At 37.5% G+C, this 22,780-nt stretch overlaps 1 protein-coding gene across 2 annotated transcripts; it reads left to right on the top strand.

Annotated features, from left to right (window-relative positions):
* The first annotated feature begins 3,888 nt into the window (after positions 1 to 3,888).
* dspa (desmoplakin a) lies at positions 3,889 to 21,753 on the top strand. 2 transcript variants are annotated; one of them, XM_028021645.1, is made up of 24 exons: positions 3,889 to 4,262; positions 5,250 to 5,334; positions 5,515 to 5,633; positions 5,724 to 5,883; positions 7,895 to 8,020; positions 8,682 to 8,741; positions 8,848 to 9,015; positions 9,133 to 9,237; positions 9,325 to 9,420; positions 9,504 to 9,629; positions 9,836 to 9,988; positions 10,110 to 10,264; positions 11,475 to 11,601; positions 11,772 to 11,958; positions 12,331 to 12,560; positions 12,711 to 12,892; positions 12,984 to 13,122; positions 13,873 to 14,066; positions 14,163 to 14,325; positions 15,003 to 15,086; positions 15,187 to 15,294; positions 15,543 to 15,641; positions 15,791 to 17,605; positions 18,005 to 21,753. In XM_028021645.1, the coding sequence occupies exons 1-24, from the start codon at positions 4,036 to 4,038 to the stop codon at positions 21,209 to 21,211; spliced, it is 8,115 nt and encodes a 2,704-aa protein (XP_027877446.1). In that variant the 5' UTR covers positions 3,889 to 4,035; the 3' UTR covers positions 21,212 to 21,753. The 2 variants fall into 2 exon arrangements, with proteins under 2 accessions (XP_027877446.1, XP_027877447.1); XM_028021646.1 differs by having other exon boundaries at positions 3,891 to 4,262; positions 15,791 to 16,288.
* The last annotated feature ends 1,027 nt before the right edge of the window (positions 21,754 to 22,780 follow it).

Here is a 22,780-nt window from a genome sequence, read left to right on the forward strand (position 1 = left end):
AAAGTACAATATAGACAATTTGAAGTCATTTAATACATTGTTTCTTCAAAGTTATGTTTCAGTTACTGACATTCCATTGTTGAAATGCCTTCAACTTTTTTTCAGGAGATTTTGGCTTGCACTCAGTACCAAAAAGAGTTCATTAACCCAAAGAGGAATTCACTTCCTGCAGTGACATTTATTTTCTCACTAATAGGGCTTGCTGCACATTTTTCATGGACATCTTTATAGATAAAAATCACTTCCTAGGGAGGAAAAAGTTGTTTCTGGCGATAATACAATCTTACTGGAAACATTTTCAACATCTTTTCAGCTCACGTCACCTTTATGGCATAAAAATAAAGCCTAAAGGAACCAGGGTACAACATTAATAAACAAGATGATGTGAAGTGCCTGCAGTGTGTCTACTGAACCAGCTGTCAGGATGTTTGCTCCCGGTTACTCTCATGATGTCAGTACTAGTGTCTGGAAATGATTTCATTGGTGTCAGCAGCCACGAGACATGCTGGAATTCAAGAATAATCAGCTTGGAAGTGTTAACCTGTTGGTGTCCTTGTACTGCTCTACATTTAATACTCGGTCCTTCCTTAAGAAACCTTGTGAGTTGTGGAGCCCTTTTTTTAGCTGAATTTTTTTCAAGTCAAGTTGTTGCAGCCATTTTAATAGCAATACAATCTTTGCAACAAAGCTCCTCTTTATGATCAGGGAATAAAGCAGGACAGAAACAGGGATTTTAGCACATAAGGCTAAACAGTAACAGTAAGTTAAATATTAACAAGCCCAAAGACACATTAGTCAAAGCTTTTACTTTCCTTTCAAAACATCTGAAGCTATAATGCACATAAACGTTGAGAGAACAAAAGCAAAGTTTTGTTTCTTTTGGTTTTAATGTAAGAAGACACAAAATTTAAGATTTTTTATTCATTTTTTATTTTTATTTTTTGCAGTTAAGGTGGAAAGACGTACACCTCCCCTCCTCATCTGGTTTCAGTTAAATTTCAGGTATTAAGGTTGTTAAGGTGCACATGTTTCATCTTGCAGCATCTTTGTTGACAGAAAGCATGTTAAGCGGCAAACAAAGCGAAACCTCCTAGTGATGCAGGGTGTGTCTCAGTCTGAGAATGAGACTGCCTTTTCAAGAAACTATTGTTACTGCATTGAATTATGTTCTTAATGAGACAAACAATTATCAGAATAGTTTTTAAAACAAGTTTACATTTATTATGTTAGTATTTGCAAAAGACAACATGTAGATGTCCTAAGAGTTTTTAATTTTACAGATCTGGGCATTGGTTGGGTTTACAGTTCCAGTGTTTACCCACAATCATATTTCCTCGCCCTGATTAGTCTTTTCTACTCTGCCCTCACACTTCCCTGTGATTTTGTGGCATGTCTGTTCAAACACTCCATATACAATTTCTTTAAAAAAAAGTATTGATATCCACTGAATTTGTTCAAATTTGTTATGTTATAATTACACTACTTTAATTTACAAGCAGGTGGACTCTCTTTATGAATAAGGTGACTTCTAAAATTGTTTTCGGGGGTATTTATTTGGACTTATCTGGAAAATTCAAATTTTGACTTGCAAAACATTTTTTTTTGAAAATGCATGTTTTTGTCCTTACACTTCAGAATTATGCATTACTTTGTGTTGATGTTTCACATAGCAGTCCATTAAAACACAAAAGTTTGTTTAACCTGATAAACTGACTTTTCCAAAGCATTTTTTAAATGGCCCTCACTCCAGAGGGATCAGTATTTATCCAAACTCAACATATAATTTCATCCTCTACCTGAGATTGCCTAATAATATTTAAAAAAGATCAAAGATGTTATTATTTTTCTTCTTCTATTCTTGACATCATAAAAATTTTATGTTACTTTCCTTACAGCAGCACAACTAGATAAGATCGTGCTTGGAGTAGCTATTAGGAACTAGTTTTTTTAAATGTTGGCTCACAATGACCGTGTATGCATGTATGACCCGCCTTTTACTGTCTACTTGTGACTCTCACACCCTTTCACTTTTCAGCCTGTTTAAATACTCCCACTAGTACTCATGCGCAGACTTCTTGTGACCTCGAGAATGCTGAACTTCATATGACAGACTTTTGCCTCTCTCTTCACTCTGGTTAAAGATTGCCAAAAGTTTCAGCCATTAATTGTTGTTAAGCAGGATTCTTCCATGGCAGAAAAAATAAACCTTTGGAAATGTTTATGTGTAAAAGGCCAGGAGAGGGAGTCAAGGCAACAGAGACAATTGTTTAGAGTCAAAAATTGCATTGTGGATTTGAAGTGAAGCAATACAATCAACACATTGTAAGATACAAAAACTACTTTTATGCCTTTGAGTTATAAAAGGCATAACTGAGAAAAATTAAAATATGTTTTTTAAATTATTTTTCTCATTTTATTGTTGCACTTGTTTCTCTATAATAGCTGCCCAAACCTTATGCAATGTGTCTTTAATTTAATAAAGTCAATTATGCAGTGGGGCAATAACCAGAGACAGACCAATTAACTGGTCAGAGATTAGAATCGGATCATTTTTCCTATGTAGGCCAATATATCTTCAGCTGAAGACATCCTTTTTAAAATGTTATTTTCCTTGAGATCTTTTACTTTTATTCTGATTTTATGTATCATTATTATTTCATTTGCATGCTTGTCTTTCCAATCACTTTTATTTGTATTTTTAATTTTTCTTATTGCCATCTTCTGGATAACATCGCCAGTTGTTGGCAAGCACTGCAAGATCAAGGTACAGATAAAGATAAAGACTTAATTGTGTTCATACTCTGAGTTCATCATATCATTTTAGACTAAAGCTTTCCTTGTGCAAGAATCATTAGAAAATCTCAATGCACACTCAAGCTATTGTTGTGAGTTGGTCCATGTCAGAGATGCACTAACTGCGGATTCATGTCTCATTTTCTTTGAACACTTTGCTTTATTGCCCTTTTCCCCCCACACATTTTCCACATCCTCTTCATCTATTTAGAATCCTATTCTATTAGTAAGATGAGCGTTAACATCTGCAACTTGCTGTTGGAATGATATCTCTGACCTCTTGGACAAAACTCTAATGCAGCAGCACAATTTAGTTTCTTCCATAACACTTTTAGATAAAAGTTACCAAGAAAACTTTATAATATTGTGATCTCACATAAAATGTTCCAGTAACCGTTATTTATTTATTTTTTATTTATTTTTTAAATCATACAATTTTGTCTCTGGCTTTAGGTTGATTATTGCAAAGTAGTCTTATTACTTTATTTTCTGTTCGATTCAAATTAGAACAAAAATCAAAGAACTTTCAACACACTAATAAAATTTGAAATCATATGAATCAGAAAAAGACTGGAAATACGTATCAACTAGGAAAACCCTGATGGGTCAATTTGCACGAATTTCCAATTGTCCCCATGTTGAATGTTAACCTCGACAGTGGACGGCAACCAGACCCGCTCTATTTGCCGTAACCAATTTATCTTCTTCTAAAAAAAGATAAATTGGTACCACAGGTTTATGACAAAAAATTTTTTAATTGTAATTGAGTTTCTTTTTCTCTGTTGCTTAACATAGCGATATAAATTATAGAAGAAAGGGAACTAAATAATTATGTCTATGCAACTGACATATAGGAGTAAGACAGTATAATCTTGTTTAACTGATTAAAAGTAAATTGTGAAACGTCAGATATACAGCTTGTTATTTCCCACGCAGCTTTCATCATTAAAGAAATGCGTTTATTCCCTGATAGGTCAAGGAAGAGTTGCTACATAAAATAATTTAACTTGTGAATACAAAAACCTTCCCAAACATACCAGAGTCGTTTCGTAAACTCAGCAAGGTGTGGTTTCAGTCCAAAAAGCAGTTCGCTTCCGTCTATTCACAGAACACCATTATCTGCGCAACAGGAGACGGGGCGGAGAAAAGCGCACGGGTTGTCCGCTCTCCGGACAGCAAGAGCCGAAACAACCGGGGAAATTAACTAAATACACCTTTTTACAACAGAAAAAAAACCTAACTATGAGCAACATGAATTTTTATGGCTCTGAGCCTAATCTGGCCAGTGTAGGACAGAGGAGTAACTCCCGACAGAACTTATTCGTCGGCGGAAACGGCTACCAGACAGAGTTCCAGCAAATGGAGCCTGGATACCAAACCTACACCAGCAGGTCCTCCATGCACGGCGGCGGCGGCCGCAGCATGAAGATCATCTCTACCGCCGGTGGCATTGGAGGTGGAGCACAGAGGTAAGTGCTCACATGTTGTATGACTCTATGCTAAAAGGGAAAAAAGTGAAAAGAATACTTTCTTAACACCTTCACATAATGTTTTAGGGGTGTTAAATATTGTCTGTTTGCATAGAACAGTATAGTTTATTTATTTATTTATTTATTTATTTATATAAGCCCTAAAGCCAAAACAAGCTCAAGTCCTAGTTGTACGGCAACTACAATAATTTTCATTAAATAGGCGCACAAACTTTCATGTTTGGATTATCATTGTATTTATAATAATTTCTGTAGCTGATCATCTCGACAGATGAAGGTACAAATGAATCTTAGTTTTATCATCCTCGATCTGTTGCACAATATGAAAACAAAAGTAACGTTAAGCACACCCTTTCATCCTTACAGAATGATGTCAGCTTAATTATGGCAAAAAAAACAACAAACAAACAAAAAACGCCTATAAAATTAAAGTTTATATTTATCCTGTTTGTATAGTTACCGATAATTATTTGTTTATTGTGACCCTCTGGTGACCTTTGTGTGTGGACTAAAATTGCAAGTTTGTCACAGTACAGTACAAAAACTACTCCATTATAACTTTTGCTGCTAAGCTTTTTACTTTAAGAAATTTTGACCAAATGTTTTTGCTTTGTTTCAAGGTTCAAAAAAATTAAGCTTCGTAACTCATTTACTATGATAACTATGTATATCTTCTAGCTTAAAGTTTTTGTTTTTTGTGTAGCTTTTGGTTTCCTTCCTCAACCTTTTGCCTAATGACTGTAATGGATTAAAATCCAAGTTTGTCAAAGCGGAACAGAAACTTCATTATAACTTTATGGTTATCCTATCCTACTTTGAAAGCCTTTCACTCAAAACTTTCTTTGATTCAAGCTTTAAAAATAATAAAATTCAACAACCTGCTATCTATATTTGCAACGTCTGTCTCATAACTGATTTAATAATACTGTTTTAATCATAAGTCTATTTTGTTCTTCCCATGGTCAGTGTGCAAGGTATTCAGCAAACAGCTGGTTTCCTGTCAAACCAATGTTATGAATTGTTGGAGAAAGCAAATAAGACCATCGACATTGTAAGTATAATATATCAATCTCTAAATAACTAAAATATTAAAGCAGTCTATTTGTCAAAGTTCTTGTTTCAACAAGGTACAAATAGAGGATGTTTATAATGAGGTGTTGGTATTTGAAATAACCAGTATTATAGGAGTATAATCTTGCAGCGCAACAGACTTGCTATGGTTTCCTTTCAGGGAGCCTCACCAGCTGAAGCAGAGATGTATCTGCTGAAGGCTGCAGACAATATTGAGAAGCTGAAGGGCTATGGCCGAGAGATGCAAGAAATGCGTATACCATCTGATATTCTAAAAACGTAAGACCAGAACGTAATCTTTGTGTTGTGAGGTTGACTTCGGAGATCGTTTTTATCCTTATCTGACTATTTTTTTTTATGTCTCCACAGAATTGATTTTTTACAACAACAGCATTCTATGCTCAGACACAGACTTGGTGGGTATGGGACTATGAAAAGTCACAAAGTCAGTGTGAGCAGTGGTGGCAGTGTGGGCAATGATGGCGGGCGATACTTCAGTGAGGCCATCCCCTGGATAACCCAGCAGAAGGTGAGTTCTGTTACGTGTGGAAAATACTACAGTTTAATTTTACACATTTCTTTCTCATTTCTAAAGTAATCATGAAAACATTACTCTTTATTGTATTTCTTGGCACTAGACTTGTTAAAAACCTTTCAAAATAAGTGTGGGAATTATTAACTTGTATGCCCAGGATATGCGGATGAAAAGCCAGTGAACTAGTTTGTTCAGTTTTTTCTCTGCTGTGGAAGTCAGAAGAGTGGATAAACTTCCCCTAACATTTATCCTACCCTACTGTAACTGAAGCCATCTGAACTCAGTGCCAAAACCTGATACGTGAGTGAAAGAGGCTAAGAGAATTGGTGGAGGAATGAAACAAAGGAGTAGCTGGAGAAAAAAAAAGAGAAAGAGAGAGTTTGCTTTTGCATGAAACTCACAAGGTTTTTAAAGGCAACACAGCAGTGAAAATAAAGGAGTCATTGAAGCAGGATAGAAAGTGGGAGTGAAGAAGTGCGATATGTTGCACTCTCCTCTGAGTTGGTTTGTAAGAAACAGGGCAGCCCATTTGACCTGTAGTATGTTCATGGGAAAATGCGTTTCTGTTCATTTACTCGTCAACACTCCACCTTCCCACAAACACACCCTGTCATTCTGTCACCACTTACAGCCTCACCCTTCTGAATCTTAACCACACGCGTTCCTGCCATTACCACATGTCTAACTTTTTCCCAGCCTGTATTCATTAAGTTCAGAGCAGATAAATAGCTTCTAGTTTACACTGCTGGTTGTCAGTGTTGCATTTCAAAGGATAATTTTGCTGATATTCCAAAGTGGCATATTACCTTTGTTGCTGCAAGTTTGGTTTGTCCTGTGTAGCACTGGGCAAGTATTTACAAGGGGGAAAAAAGGGAGTGGCGAGCAAACAAAAGCCCTGAGAGAAAAGGGTGAAAAAAATGCAGAGTGTAGAACAGGGACGGGCTGCGGTTGTGTGCTGGCTGAGCACCTATCGAAGTTGAGGACTTTAGACAAGGAGGGCATAGTTGGAATAGTTTCCTGCTTAACAAAAACCTAATGATTATTTGCTGACACCTAGAGGGCAAAAAGGAAAAAGACAAAGAAAGCATTTGGGTCCAGGGGTTCAATATTACATCGAGTTTTACTGATGGGTTTTGTTATAAAGGTATAAGTAGTTAATGTCTTACCTGTAACCGTTCTGATGTTTTTATTCAGTACAAATCAAAATCTAAAACAAGTACAGTCTAAAAAAACATTATAGCAGATTAGACTTGTTAACCTTTAAACCATCTTCATATTTCATTGACTGGAGTTTTCAACAGACGCTCATGATTAATTAAAAAGAACTGTTGTATTTGAACATTCCAGATGAAAAACAAACCAAAATGTTTCATTTTAGCTTAAATAAATTGCAACTTCTTGTTTTTTTTTTTACAAATTATGCAGTTTACACTAGTGTCTCTGACTAGATATGCTTTACACGTTTTGTTCCCAAAGAGTGTTTAACACAGAAGATTATTGGTAGCACACTGTCTTTTATCTCCAATATACTGCGTGAATAATCGTAGGATTCTGTGTTGAAAGCCTCCAATGCAAACTTGATAAGTTCTGTTCATAAAATGACATTTGCATTAATGACCTTTCTGAGACTAACTAAGCAAATCTGCGTTTGTCTCTAGGACCAACTAATCTCAAGTTAGACTTACTGAACTGAATAAAATTACCAGACACACCGAAATCAAGAATCTACTGAAAATACAAACTTACTGCCACAATAAAAAAATTAACATTCAACGTATTATGATAGTTATACGTATATTAAATTCTTCAAAGGATTTTTACAAACAATAGCTGAATTATCTTTTCAAGAGACGACCTCAAATCTATTAATTATCTAAAATATTCAATTAGCAGACATCATTTGAAAATACCCAAACACAAATTTTACTCACCTCAAAAATACCCCAAAATATGAAAAGCAATAGCAAAAGTACTAATGATGGTATTGTCATTTTCAATTTGATAGCGCCTGATTGAGACAGCACCATTCGGAGAAGACACCAACACCATAGAAAACCAAATAGTGGCCCACAGCAAAGTCCACAGCTCCTTCCAAACAAGTCTAGAAGTGAGGCGTGCCAGAGACGATCTGGTAAGTTATATTTTTTTAAAATAGAAGCTTTTTTTTTCTCTCATAGGCATGGGTTGGTACTAGATTTTTACAAGTATGATTACCTTGAGTGAAAATACAATGGCTTATATATAAAAATTCATAAACACTGGAGTTCAGCAAAAATGTCGTACGTCATAACGTATATACATATAACGTCATAGAACGTAATAAAAGTTTTTAATTATTTGGTGTTAGAATATTGTTCCATTTTTGCTGTCCAAGTAAATTGAACTGATTAATTGGTGACTCAGCATGTACTGGTAGAGCTTGTTTGTTTGTTACATGTTTAACAAACATTCTGCTTGTAACATGCTAACTTAGTTACCTTAGCAACGGTAATACTTAGTGTTTCTTCCATTTCTGCATGATGGCTTTGATTTTTATCTTATAAGAGAGACAAAAGAAATGGTGTAAGGTCAGCACTATGTTATTTCATGATCTATATAACTGGAGAAAAACTACTTTATTCCAACACTATTGCCGACAGCTCATTAAAGTGGTTTTTGGTTAACAAAACGACCTTGAAACCATCAACCCTCCAAATATCTAGAACCAGTCCATGCCTATTATTTAGTATGTTCCCCTGTTCTGTTTGTGTATAAAACCTGAGCAAAATTCTACTTCTTCATCTACTTTCCAGATGGCAATGGGCAATAAGTACCACCTCAACATCCTGGAGCAAGAAATGGATGCCCTCCAGGTAGTGAAAACCCCTTTAAGCACAAATAGTGTTTTGTCAAATGTATCTTTTTTTCCCCTCTTTGTTGCATTTTCATTTCTATCCATAAATGTGCCATGTGTTGTAGAAAATGTCCAGCAATCGCCTCAATCAACTCCGTGACCTTCAGAACATCATCGAGGAAGTCTCTCGAGCCATCATGTGGGTTAATGGAAAAGAGGAGGAGGAGCTAATGTTTGACTGGGGAGATAAAAACATTGACCAGTACATACCCAGGAAGCAGGAGAGCTACTCTGTGAGAATCTCAAACTGAGTAGTTTTTATTGTTATTATTATTGATATCTGTTGTAAATTTATTTGCATTGTTTATGGTGGGACTGTTTTGGACTTTATCTTTGTGTTTATACAACAGAAACTGATGAGTGACTTGGAGGAGAAGGAGAAGGAGTTAAACAGGTTGAAAATTAAATCTGGTGCCCTCTTGAACAGCAACCACCCAGCCAAAGATAAGATCGAGGTAACGGTTGTTGGCATTTGGACTGTATTTTGATAGTTTTTAAAAAATTTTATTTTATGTTTGAATGAATAACTTGTCACCCTACAGGCCTACGTGGATACCCTACAGACACAGTGGAGCTGGCTTCTCCAGATCACAAAGTGCATCCAAGTTCATCTTAAGGAAAATTCTGCCTACAGCCAAGTATGACTTTAAAGTTTCTGTTTGTTATGTAGAAATAGTACTTTGTACGTTTTCATTTAAACAAAACTTTTGTTTTTCTTCAGTTTTTCAAGGAGGCCAATGAAACGTATGCAAAGCTTCAGAAGCAACATGACACCATCAAGAGCAAATTCATATGTGACAAGAATACCCGTGTGGAGAACCTTATCGAACTCCTGAAAAATCTGGAGGTATCTTTGTTCTCCATTAATTGTACTTTCCCTGTGCATTGGACAAAGCAAAAAATGTGCATGCCTCTTAAACTTGTTCGGAAAGCCTTCATCCTTTTATCTTTTCAGTGTGGCTCCATTTAGTTAGTATAGGTTTGAGCATAATTTGATTTCACAAAGTTACTGTAAAAAAAGTCTAAGCTTAAAATGAAAAATTTTCAATACAGAGAGAGAAAGAGCGGATAATGGAGAATAAGAGGCAGGTCCAGAGTCTGGTCAACAAGTCGCAGTCCATTGTCAGGCTGAAGCCTCGAAATCCCGAGGAGAAAAGCACCACCCCCATCATGGTTCAGGCCTTATGTGACTTTAAGCAAGACCAGGTTGGACATATGAATTCTTCAACTCTATAATTTGCATAACCATACACAAAGTGTAACAAAGGTATAATAAATGTAGCAAAGCTCCTTCTTTTTATTATTTTATTTTATTTTATGTTTTCAGAAAAGTATATTGAAAGACAACCAGGGCATACTGAAAGACAACTCTCAGCGCAGCAAGTGGCTTGTAACAGGACCTGGAGGTCTTGACATGTGGATTCCCTCTGTGTGCCTGCTCATCCCTCCTCCAAATCCTCTCAGCATCGGAATTGCTAAAAAGTAAGAAACTGCACACCTATGAGAAAGAACACGAATCAAATTTGGTGGTTAGGCTTGTTAAAATCTGTGCTTTGTTGTACATAACAATGGTTCACAGTCTTTTTTTTCAGAGAGCCTCTCCTCCTTCATTGATTTAAAACTTACAACCTCCTTCCCACTTTTGAGGTTACATGCACACTCATACTTGTTCATATGTGCCTGCATGACCACTTTAAAGAAACCTCTTAATTTATTATTTCTACATCGATAAACTAATCCAGATATTATATTTTTCAAAAAACAATCACCTTGATCTTTTATACTTCTGACCAGGGACCAGAATTAGCTGATGTTTTTTACAGTGACAAGGAGCTCAACTCCCTGATTTGCAGAAATTGCTGAATGATAATCTAAAGGGGTCTGTCTGAACTCAATCTAAAACTTTTTTGCTTAATCATCCTCCTGGAAATTCTCTCACTTCATCAGATATCAAAACATTCTCTCAATCTCAATCCACAGGCTATAAGTCTGTTGTGATCAGCTGAAAGGGCAAGCACCAAAATGCACCCACTGTTTTATCATCCATAACGCCCCAACCCCCACCCCTTATGTGATACTTTCAACTCCAGTTCTTAAATCCTGCTCGATTTAGAAAATCCGCTTGTTGGTTTCAGTGTAAAAAAAAAGCCCAATCTGCCAATTCCAATTTTGGCCGACACTGATTTTTTTTTGTCTGGAATGTTGCTAATGTGGCTTTTGTTAACTAGGCAAATGTGCGGACATAACCTGGTGGGTGGATCCATCAGTTAGCCCTCTCTCACCATAGAGCAAATGAGGATAGTTGTTGATTTTTAGAACTTTGCCGAGGACGACAGGATCAGTGGATAAAATGGGCTTCACATGTAAGCATAAGTTGGTCATCAGCCTCCCAAAATTAAGGAAATCAGTTTTGATTTATCACCTGGCCAATTTATCAGTGCACCCTAATTGCAATGTAGTTATATTTATTATTTTATATACTTTAATTCAATGTATACACTTGGAATAAGCCAATGATTTGTTTAAAAGCAGAATTTGCAGCACTTAGCGATAATGCACTTAGCATTGTCCTTTGATTATTATTTATTAAATTATTTTATCAGTGTCTGTGGTACTACAGTGGGCAGAAAATTAGTGGTTCATAGTGTAGTTCATGTTACATATCAGGAATGACTGTGTGTCCTTTTACCAGAAATGAGCAGTACTATGAAGCCATCATGGGCATTTGGAATCAGCTCTTCATCAACATCAAGAGTCTCATCTCCTGGCAGTACTGTATCAGAGATGTCAACTATATCAACTCCCTCACCATGAGCATGGTAAGACGTTAAGAATGAAATATTTCAAAATGAGTGAACACACATTTGGTGAAGCTGAATTTTAAACTCCATGTATTGCTTTTGTTTTTTCTGAATGACTCTAGGTTCTAGAGTCATTCAGAACCTGGAGTTCTGAATGACCCATCCTAACCTTCCTCTCTCTCTTTTAGCTGTCGAAGATGCGTCCTGACGAATACCGCGAGTTGATCAAAAATATGGAGGTCCATTACCAAGAGTTCATGCGTAACAGCCAGGGTTCTGAAATGTTTGGGGAAGAAGATAGGAAAACCATGCAGGGCCACTTTAACAAGGCTCAAGAGCACTACGATACTCTGATTATCCAGATGCCCAATTACAGTAAGGAGGAATTTTGTTGATTTTGATACTAACATTGATTTACATTTAATTATTTTTTCACAGCTGTGCTTAAAAATATAGGAATAGTGATTTCAGATAAACATTAGTAAGATGTTGTGTTGTCACTTCCATTACATGAATATTAATTATTAATTATCATGGATTATGTGAAACTATGATCTTTTTTAATAAACGGTTTGTTAAAGAAAAGTTTACACACTTGATCTGTCTTCTCTGCTTTTCCAAAATAACAACTGGAATACAAACTTAACAAGTATATTTCTGTTTTGTTGCGTTATTACTTAGTTAGAAATTATGGAAATCTCAGTTTTACTAGTATTAATTTGCATCTTTTTTTACTTTGCATTAAAGGGGAAGAAGAGGTAAAGGTTGAAAAACCTGAAGTCCCACAGCAACTAGGCCAAGTCCCTGTTAAACAGCCGACCAAAACCAACACTGTCATCAGCCTTTCGTTGCTTAGCAATCTGCAAGAAATCCGTCGCAGGCTGGAAATGGCTGAATCTGACCTCACTGACCATCTCCATATTCCACTTGGAGAAAACAGTGTGCATGAGTGCTCAGTGTACATTCAGAAGCTACATGTATGTTGCCCTTTATTTAATTACTTGATTGCAAATTACTTGCATGCAGATGTACAGAACTGATCAGAAGAAATTTGATAGCTAGTTTCACGACTAAAACATGTTCTACTTACTAATTTTAAGTAAATTTCACCATATACTGACTTCCAGGGTGTGAACCAAGACCTGGATTCAATTTACAATGATTATCTGCACCTAAGAGAAATGATTACAAAGCAGCTGAGTGGGCTCCCTGCAGACTCAGAGCAGGCCAAGTTCCTCCGTTCCGAACTGGAGATAGTCAACCACAAATTAGGAGAACTGCAGCATCTTAACAAAGTCTACCTTGACAGGTGTAGTATTTTTTTGGCCAGCTGATCTGATCTGAAGCTAAAGTTGGTTAATCTTCTTACGTGCTTTTTTAATGTATTGTGTCCACAACAGATTGAATGCCCTCAAGGACATGCTACAAAAATCTCTCCAGGCTGAGGATTTTATTAAAGTACACGAGATCCGCCTGATGGAGAAGGAGACCAGTTCCGATGACCCTCAAGAACTGGAAATCCATTGGAGTGCTCTAAGGGTATGAAGCATCTGTTTTGATATGTAATTTATTTTCTCCTTGGAAGTTTTAAACCTTGCTTTTCTCTAAATATATTAGTTATTCAGATGGGTTAGATCTTTTTTTTATTCTTTTGCACTCACCTCAACAATGACACTGGATTAAAAGTTGTTTGTGCTGGACTTTGTTTTACTGTTTGTGTTTCTTAATTATTTACTCTATATATTTAAGATGAATATCTTAAAAAGTATAGAATTTAGAATCTTTGATCCTGTTTTTTATGCAAAACATGAGGCAGTAGTATACAATAATTTAGTATACAATATAAAATAGATACAAATTTCAAAATTGTATGTCCTAACCATAAAAATAAATTGTTCTATATTAAGAGCAGTGTAACACTACTGTTGTTGGCAGTAGTTCTAGTACATCTGCTACTATTGTTAATACTATTATTAATAGTAGTAGTAGTAGTAATGGTAGTAGTAGTACTCCTAATACTAAGAAGTTATAATTTGGGAGATTTTAAGTCATACTTTTTTAAAGTATCATTAAATTTACTTTTATTTTCAGACGTTGCTGCATTATCAATTTTAACCTAGAGGAAAAAACTCCTCAAAATCAAGTACTTTCAATCATAGTAAAAAGATTTGGATAATTGCCAGGCATTTACCTCATAAACCTCAAAAACACAAACATTTGTACTTTTTGCTTTTATACCATTCATACCAAAGGATATGAATGACCTTGTTGTGTGAATCTCTATTACAGAGCATGAAGAGTGAACTTGATCAAAGACGGGATCTGCTGACTGCCATGGAGTCTGACTTGGCCAAAGCACAGTACAGCAACAACCAGATTTCCGATTCTTTCCACAAATGTGATGTGGATTTGTCCAAGTACTCTGAGCTTATGAACCAGCTGTCCAATCGCTGGCGCCAAATCCAAAAGCAGATCGATATCAGGTACAACAAGGTTGTCTGGTCACTATGATGCATTTGTTATTGCCGGTAGCAGGACTGACTAAAGCATCCTTCCATCTCTTCCTCTTCCTGCCTTAGACTGTCGGACCTGGAAAAACAAAAGCAGCAGTTAACACAATATCAGCAGGGAAGAAATTTGATGGAACAGTGGATAGACAATACCAGGAAACGGCAGGAGACCCTTAAGATGGCCAACATCACTGACAGGCAGACTCTTACAGACCACATCAACCAACAAAAGGCATGCTTTTCCATGTTTACCGAAACTATTGTAACAAATGTTTGTAGGTGGTTTTCCATTTGAGGGAGGTATGTTGGCTCAAGCTAAAGTCAATAAGGGTTACTTCAGACTAGCTGTAAAGGAAACTGATTATTTTATTTGAGAAGACAGTATGCATCATTTCTAGTGTGTGTATTATTTCCTGCTCAAACTGACTGAATAATGTCAAAAATAACAAATATAAATGTCCAATTCTATGTAAGTATATAAAAGCCAGTGAGACATATTTCTGTGTTAGACTAAGAGCAATGTGTTTGATTCATTGGTACAAGCTCAGGAGAATATCAGAATCGATTATATAATAAAGTAAAATTAGGTAAACATAACCTAGAAGCATGGTGAAGTAGAGTGACATAAATTTACTTTTGGGATCTTCTGTGGATGAGAGCTTCCAAGCTCAAAATCAAATTGACTCCTACATGTCAATTTGATTGTGATCAATTAGAAATGCAGCACACATAGAAAGTGAAGTATAATTACAATTTAGGGAATTTAGTATATGTAGTGGGTGGAATTGTTTAAATGCATCATATTGTTGCACAGATTTAAAAAACACCACAAACCAGAAACAAAGTTATCGTATGCAACATTTCTGAAATTAAAGCGAACGTTTTTCCTTTTTTTGTTGTTTTGAATAGGCTCTTCACAATGAAATCAAAAACAGGAAGGACAGACTGGATGATGTGCTGAGGAATGCGGACACCTGTGCTACCTCCATAAAGGTAATTGGTTTGCTTCTTCTTGAAATCTGTCTTGATGTAAAGCAAAATAAATAAATAAATAAATAAATGGTATAAATAACACTGGCTTTGATGTTTTCAGAATTATGAGCTGGAGCTGGCTTCTTACAGCTCAGGCCTGGGAACTTTGCTTAATGTCCCAGTGAAGAGAACTTTGCTTCAGTCCCCTGCTTCTTCTGTCAGAAGAGAAGTAAGCAGCAACATAATTTTAAAATAATCTCATAGCTTTGGATTTTCATATTTATTGTGTGATCAAATTTAAGAAATATATTCAGCTTATAGATGCTATATTTAGAAGTACTCATGCATTTTGTAAAAATGAGTCCATTCTAAATCACGGTTTATTCACCAATTAAAAATGAAATTCCACACAAATGAAAATGAAAATGATTGATTGGTTTTTACCAGTGGTATTTATAATCTAATTACTGTTCCAAGGCAGGTGAACTTCAGACACATTACATTGAGCTGCTTACCCGCTCCAGCGATTATTACAAGTTCCTGGGTGACTTGGGGAAGAACATAGATGAGCTGAAGGTTGGCATCAGATTTTCTTTGTACAACAATTATGCATTTTTTTCTATATATGAAATATCTTTGTAAAAGTTACTTGCCAGAGAAACAACATTTACTTGATCAAATAGGTTTGAAGTAAATCTGACTAAGTTTGCTTAATCTGTCATCAGCTAAGGAACACCAGGATTGAGTTGCTAGAGGAGCAACTGAGGCGTCTACAGGATGAACTTGACGATCAAAAACAAAAATACGGTTCTTTGGAGGGTACCTTGGCCAACTACAAGATGGAGCTCAGTCAGGCTAAAGATGAACTCATTTCAGTGCAAGAAGTGAAGAGAACCACAGTAATGCAGGTTAACGCTGCTAAAGAGAACCTTGATAGCACACAAGGCCAGATGCAACGTTTAACTGAAGAACTAAGCCGCATTAAATATCAGCTTGAGGAGGAAAAGAGGAAAAGAAAGCTTGCAGAAGAGCGCTTCACAAGTCACCAACAAGAGTGTGATGCATCAACTCGTTCCAGGATGCAGGAACTGGATGCCATGAACTGGACAAAGATAAACCTAGAGAAGTCGGTGAAGGATAAAGAACATGAAATTGAGAGACTGAGGATGCAACTGGAGGAGGAAGAAAGGCGTCGTCAAAAAGTCGAGTCAGATATATCAAAGGTAAGAACACAGTGCACCCAGGAGATCAGTCAACTCAAACAGACATATGAGACAGAGATCCAAGTCAGCAAGACCACCATTCTGAAAGTGTCCCAGCAGAAAGATGAGGATGCATCACAATTAAGGCTGCAAGTTGACCGGCTCACAGACGAGAAGAGAAATCTGGAAGAGGAGCTCAGGAGACAGAGACAGTCCATTGCTGTCATTGAAATGCATAAAAGCAAGGCAGAGCAGGAAGCCAGCCAGCAGATGGCCTCAGTGAATGAAGCGACAAGGATTCGCACTAATTTGGAGCTGCAGCTGAGAACGCTCCAGCAGCAGAGAGATGAAGAAAACCTGAAATTACAGGAATCCAACAGAAACAGTCAGGAAATGTCCAGGCAAATCAGTGAGCTAGCATTTAACCTGCAAGAAGAGGAGAAAAAGAGGAGAGCTCTGGAACTGGAGTCCAGTCAACTGAAGAAAGCCACAGCAGAACTCATGGCAAAGAACAGTGCTTACCTTGAGACAATTAACACACTCAAAGGGGCTGAGCAGGAAGTCCACATCACCCGAGTGGAGTTGGAAAAGCAGACCAGTGAGAAAACCAAGGCAGAGCAGAGTTCTACCAGGCTTCAGAGTCGTATCAGGGAACTTCAGTGCTCTCTGGATGGGGTGGAAGCTGAGCTGGACAAGCAAAAGAAGGCGACCCAAGAGGAGTTCACTCGTCGGAAGCGAATGGAGGCAGAGTTAGAGAGGATGACAAGTACATGCAGAGAGCATACCACTACAATCAACTCACTGAAATCAGTTCAGATAGAGGTCACAAACACTGGGAGAAAGTATGAGCAAGATATCAAGGCTCTCCAAGAGAAACTGGACAGGAGTTTAAGGGATTGTAAAGTCACCAAAGAAGAATTGACAGCGGTGACAAATGAACTCAAAATACTAAAACAAAAACTCCAGCAAGAGCAGGTGCGAGTTCATGAGCTCAACCAGCGCAACGAAAGCTTGTACAAAACCATAGAAGAGAAGAGCCGCCAGCTCAACGAATACACCACAGAGATTGAAAAGCTGAAGACTCTGACACAGAACCTTACCAAAGAGAGACTGAGGTTGGAGGAAGAGCTGAGGGCAGTACGACAAGAAAGAGATGAACTGAAGATTAGCAGAGGTGCTATTGATACAGAAAGTGCCACTCAGATCTCAGCTTTGAATGTCCAGCTTCAAACGAGCTCCAAGAGGACATCCGAGCTCCAGTTTTTCATCAGTGACCTGACCAAGGAGAGAGAAAAGCTTAAAATGGAAATAGAAAAATTCCAAAAGCAGTCAATTGAGGTATTTTCGATAACATTGAAGGATAATGTACTGATATCACAAACGTATTATTTTCTTCTCGCATGTTTTGTTCTGTGTACTTTACGACTTATCCTGATTTCAAAGTACCCTTATAGTATGTCACTATTTTAGTTACTTTGTTAATCACAATTTTTTCTTACTCACAAATTTTTCCTCCTCTAAGTGAGCTTTTCAATAATTTCACAGAATACTACTCACAGTTACTTTTGCAATTATTACAATCACACTATGAACTACAGTAGCATGTCTGGAAATGCGTGCACGGTTTTCTAACTTATAGATTACACAGATCTGCAGGCAATAGTGATATGTTGTCTTTTGAACTGCCTAAATGGAAGTTAATTACATTATAATGCTCTTTCTCTTATCTTTTCACAGACCTCCAAGTTGGCACATGACTCCCAAAGCAAATATACTGGCCTAGTGCTGGAGAGGGACAGCTTGCTCTCCAAACTTAAAATGCTGGAGCAGGACAAGAACCGTAATCAGAGATTAGAAGAGGAGCTTGGCCGCATCAAGTTCTCTCTGGAGACCGAGCTTCGCAATAAACAGCATTTGCAAGATGAAAGAGATGCTATCCATAAAGAATTAACCTCTATGAAGAGCCAGTATGAGTCCAGAGAATTCCAGATTAGACAGTGCGAGTCAGACAAGGGCAAGGCTGACCGAGACAGGCTATCCCTTAACAGTGAGATTGAGAGGCTGAGGAGGGAGATGCACATTTTGGAGGAAACATATAAGAGACGTCTCGTGATCTCAGAAAAGGAGGCATCTGATCTGGCTCTGAAGAGAGATGCCCTAGAGAGAGAGATTCTTAGACTGAAGAGACCAGCTATGTTTAACATTCAGACCCAGACAGATGAGAAAATCATGACAATTGATCCATCAAAGCTTGTATTTGATGGTGTGCACCGGAAAGTCACAGCCCACCAACTTTGTGACTGTGGTATAATTAGTAAAGCTACCTTGGAAATGCTGTTAAAGGGCAAAAAGACAGTGGAGGAAGTAGCTGTGGACATCCAGGTTAGTTTAAAGGGCACTGGCATTATATCTGGGATGAAGACATGTTCACAGGGAAAAATGCCGTTCACCGAAGCCAAACACAAGAAACTTCTCAGCCCAGAGAGTGCCATCATGCTGTTGGAAGCTCAAGCAGCAACAGGCTACGTTGTGGACCCTACATTTAATGAGAAGATGTCTGTAGATACTGCCTGTTCAAGAGGGATTGTAGACACAGAAGACAGAGATGTTTTATTGAAAGCTGAAGCCGCCAGCACAGGGTTCAAGGATCCATACACCGGCAAGGTGCTGTCTGTGGGACAGGCTTGCAAAAAAGGTCAAATTGACAAAGAAACTGCTATCCGGTTGCTCCAGGCTCAGGAGTCTGTTGGGGGCATAATAGACCCAGTGCTGAGTGTATATCTTCCAAAAGATCTGGCCTTGGATCGTAATCTCATAGATGATGATCTTTATAGGGCTTTGAATAAAAAGCCAGCCTCCTACCTGGACCCAGCAACAGAAGAGAAGATCACATATACTGACCTTAGAAGGAAGTGCACAGTCGAACCAGTGTCTGGTTTGCTCCTCCTCCAAGGTCCAGAAAAACCCATGACAGTTAAGGGTATCCGTGGGGATGTCTCTGTCACAGAACTAGTTAAGTCGGAGCTGCTGAATGAAACTGATGTGCAAAAACTCAACCAGGGTAAACTCACTGCAAAAGACATTGAAGACAAGCTAAAGTCATATCTCTGTGGCTCCACTTGTATCGCAGGTATCTATGATGAGGTCAATGACAGGATAATGCCTTTCTATCAGGCAATGAAGGAAGGACTGTTAATGAGAGGAACCACCCTAGAGCTTCTTGAAGCACAAGCTGCATCAGGCTTCATTGTTGATCCAGTTAACAATGTTTTCCTGACAGTAGAAGAAGCCACCAAAAGAGGCATTATAGGGAAGGAGTTCAAGTCTAAGCTCATGTCGGCAGAAAGGGCAGTCATTGGATACACAGACCCAACAACAGGCAAGACAATCTCTCTCTTCCAGGCTATTGCAAAAGATCTTATTGAGAAAGGACATGGGATCCGGCTGCTTGAGGCCCAAATTGCCAGTGGTGGAATTATTGACCCAGTTGAGAGCCACCGCATTGAAGTTTCTGTTGCCTATAAAAGAGGATATTTTGATGAGGAGATGAATGAGATTTTAAGCTACGAAGGAGATGACACAAAAGGGTTCTTTGACCCAAATACCAAGGAGAACCTGACATATCTTCAACTGAAGGAGAGATGCATCACAGATAAAAAAACAGGGCTAATACTTCTGCCCCTCAAAGACAAGAAAAAGGCTCAACAGTCAAAAGAAAGTCGCACCAATGTGCTCCGTAAAAGGCGTGTTGTAATTGTTGACCCTGACACAGGGCTGGAGATGTCAGTCAGGGAGGCCTATCATAAGGATCTAATTGACTATGAAACGTTCCTGGACTTGTCAGAGCAAGAATGTGAGTGGGAGGAAATCACTATCACAGGATCGGATGGTTCAGCACGTTTAGTTATTGTGGATAGAAAAACTGGAACCCAGTATGACATTCAAGACTGCATAGACCGTGCTGTCATTGACCAAAAGATGTTAGATCAGTACCGTGCCGGAACACTAACCTTGACAGAGTTTGCTGACCAAATTACTAGCAAGACCAGCAGCACTGAGATGACTATTGCAGCCAGCAGTGTTGATGACATGGTCACATGCAGCAGCCCCACCCAAGCCACACCATCTTCCCCTACTGTTCGTAAACGCCTCAGCAGCATTTCAATTACAGTCTCTCCCCCAGGAATGTTTGATGACCAAAGTCCTGTAGCAGCCATATTTGACACAGAGACTTTAGAGAAAATAACTGTTACTGAGGGGCTCAAAAGAGGCATTGTTGACACTCTTACAGCACAAAGACTGCTGGAAGCTCAGGCTTGCACTAGCGGGATCATCAACCCTGCAACCGGTGACCGTCTGTCACTTGAAGATGCCCTCCATCAGAGTATCATTGATGAATCCATGGCTGCTAAACTAAAAGCTTCTCAAAAAGCCTACATCGGTTTCGAGGATGTGAAAACCAAACGAAAGCTCTCTGCGGCTGAGGCAGTAAAAGAGAACTGGCTACCCTACGAGGCAGGCCAGAGGTTTTTGGAGTTTCAGTATTTGACAGGGGGTCTAATAGAACCACACACAGGGCGTCGTGTCAGCATTGAAGAAGCCATCCGGAAAGGCTGGCTAGATGGTAAAGGGGCACAGAAGTTGCAAGAAACTCGGAACCATCAGAAGAATTTGACTTGTCCAAAGACTAAGTTGAAGATCTCCTACAAAGAAGCCATGGACAGCTGCATGGTGGAAGAAAGCAATGGAATGAAGATGCTGCAGGCCTCTTCTGTGTCCACCAAAGGAATAAGCAGCCCTTACAATGTGTCCAACCCAGGATCTCGCTCTGGTTCCAGGGCTGGATCTCGCACTGGCTCAAGGAGTGGATCTCGTAGAGGGAGTGTCGATTATTCCTCCAGTTACTCCTACAGTTTCTCCTCCAGCAGTACCACCTACAGTTGAAATATTATCTCCTAATGCAAGTAAAACAACTGCTTTATAATTTTCCTGTTTTTATGGTGTTTTTTTAGTTAAATGTAGCTGGGTTTTGTTAAAAAATGTAATCATTTTTTTCATTTGTATGGTTGTGATTTTTCAATAGTTTTGGTTTTGATTTTAAATGCTGACTACTACTGACATGCTTGTCGTGTTAAAAATTTGCCTTGGCTTTGTGGTAAAACAAATTTAATTTCATTTTATGTTGTTTTTTTGTTATTTGGTGTAGGTTTCAATTAACCTCAAGATTTCTTTTTTTGTTGTTTTTTGCGGTTAGGTTTTATTGCAGTTTCATTCATGTTTTTAGAAAATGATTTTATCTAGAATTATTGGTGTTTTGTTCAAATTGAAAAACTAACTATGCTAGTTAACTATAAACTCTTGCTGTCTATGTAGTTCTATTTTTTTTACATTACATTACATTCTTACTCCTCTTTTGACACCGCTAATGCTCTTTATAAATTTATAAACAAACCCTCTATATTATTGGTTTATTGCAACATAAAAAATATATGTTTCTTTGATTTCTTTTTGTTTTTAATACCACATTTAACACTCATAATCCCTTGGACCTACGATTGATTGTTTTGGGAATTTTTTTAAATCAGAATATATTGCAACTTCTTTCATGTATTTTATTTTTACTGCATATTCTTCTGTTGTAACTATAAAAACTATCTGCAATATTTCTCATAATTTCAAATAAAATTGTCATTGAAAGTTCTAGTGCATATTTCTGCATCTTTTCACACTTCCTGCGTATCGATACATCCAACATATCCAAACATCAATAGACATACAAAATATTTTGAAGTTTAATCTTCCATCTTTGAAGAATTCTGTTTTAAATTATGTCATAAGCAGAAATACTACCATCAGAAGTATTTAAAAAAAACTACGAGTCAACTCTCACGGAGTTAACAAAATTAGAACTTTTCATTGCATTGCTGCAAATCATACTCCCAAGTATCCAAATGCTGGTTCTATTTAGCTTGTGAATAAAACTACATTTTAAACATTCAGTTTTACATCAGAAATGCATAAGGTAGGGCAAGGGTTTTGTTTGTTTGTTTCCTCCATTCCTATTAAAGATAATTCAACAAGACTAAAAAGAACAGAGGTTAAAAAATAGAATAAAAGCAAGAAAAAATGAAATAATGAAGCATGAGAGGAAAAAAAACAACAATAAAATGCAAATAGTTAAGAAATAGCCAGTAAATTGGTAAAATTCTAGTTTGGGAAGCATACACTAATGCTTCCAGTCTCAATTTAAAATAAACAGCAGTTTCTGTACAATTTCATAAAAATGTAAGATACACTTGTTTCGCAAAAATGTAAGGAACATAGGTTAATTTGAAAGACCTTAATTACTTTATGTTGAGTACCAAGCATGCTTGATCCATCTTTTTTTGAGAGTTGGATTTTCTTAAATCTAGATCACTCCACAGATATTGCAGAAGTGTTTTTTTTTTTTAATTTTGCATTTTAATAAGTACCTTTCACAGCAAATGCCTTGTTTTCTTCAAGTAATGATAA

Source organism: Xiphophorus couchianus, chromosome 6 (genome assembly GCF_001444195.1).
Source record: "Xiphophorus couchianus chromosome 6, X_couchianus-1.0, whole genome shotgun sequence".
Taxonomy (NCBI): domain Eukaryota; kingdom Metazoa; phylum Chordata; class Actinopteri; order Cyprinodontiformes; family Poeciliidae; genus Xiphophorus; species Xiphophorus couchianus.

What these genes read in the sequence shown, in the direction of transcription:
- dspa (XM_028021645.1), top strand. Translation starts at nt 4,036, where the DNA reads ATGAGCAACATGAATTTTTATGGCTCTGAGCCTAATCTGGCCAGTGTA. An exon ending in GTGACTTTAAGCAAGACCAG is followed by an intron (nt 9,989 to 10,109) that starts GTTGGACATATG and finishes TTATGTTTTCAG; the next exon opens with AAAAGTATATTGAAAGACAA. An exon ending in TCCAAAAGCAGTCAATTGAG is followed by an intron (nt 17,606 to 18,004) that starts GTATTTTCGATA and finishes ATCTTTTCACAG; the next exon opens with ACCTCCAAGTTGGCACATGA.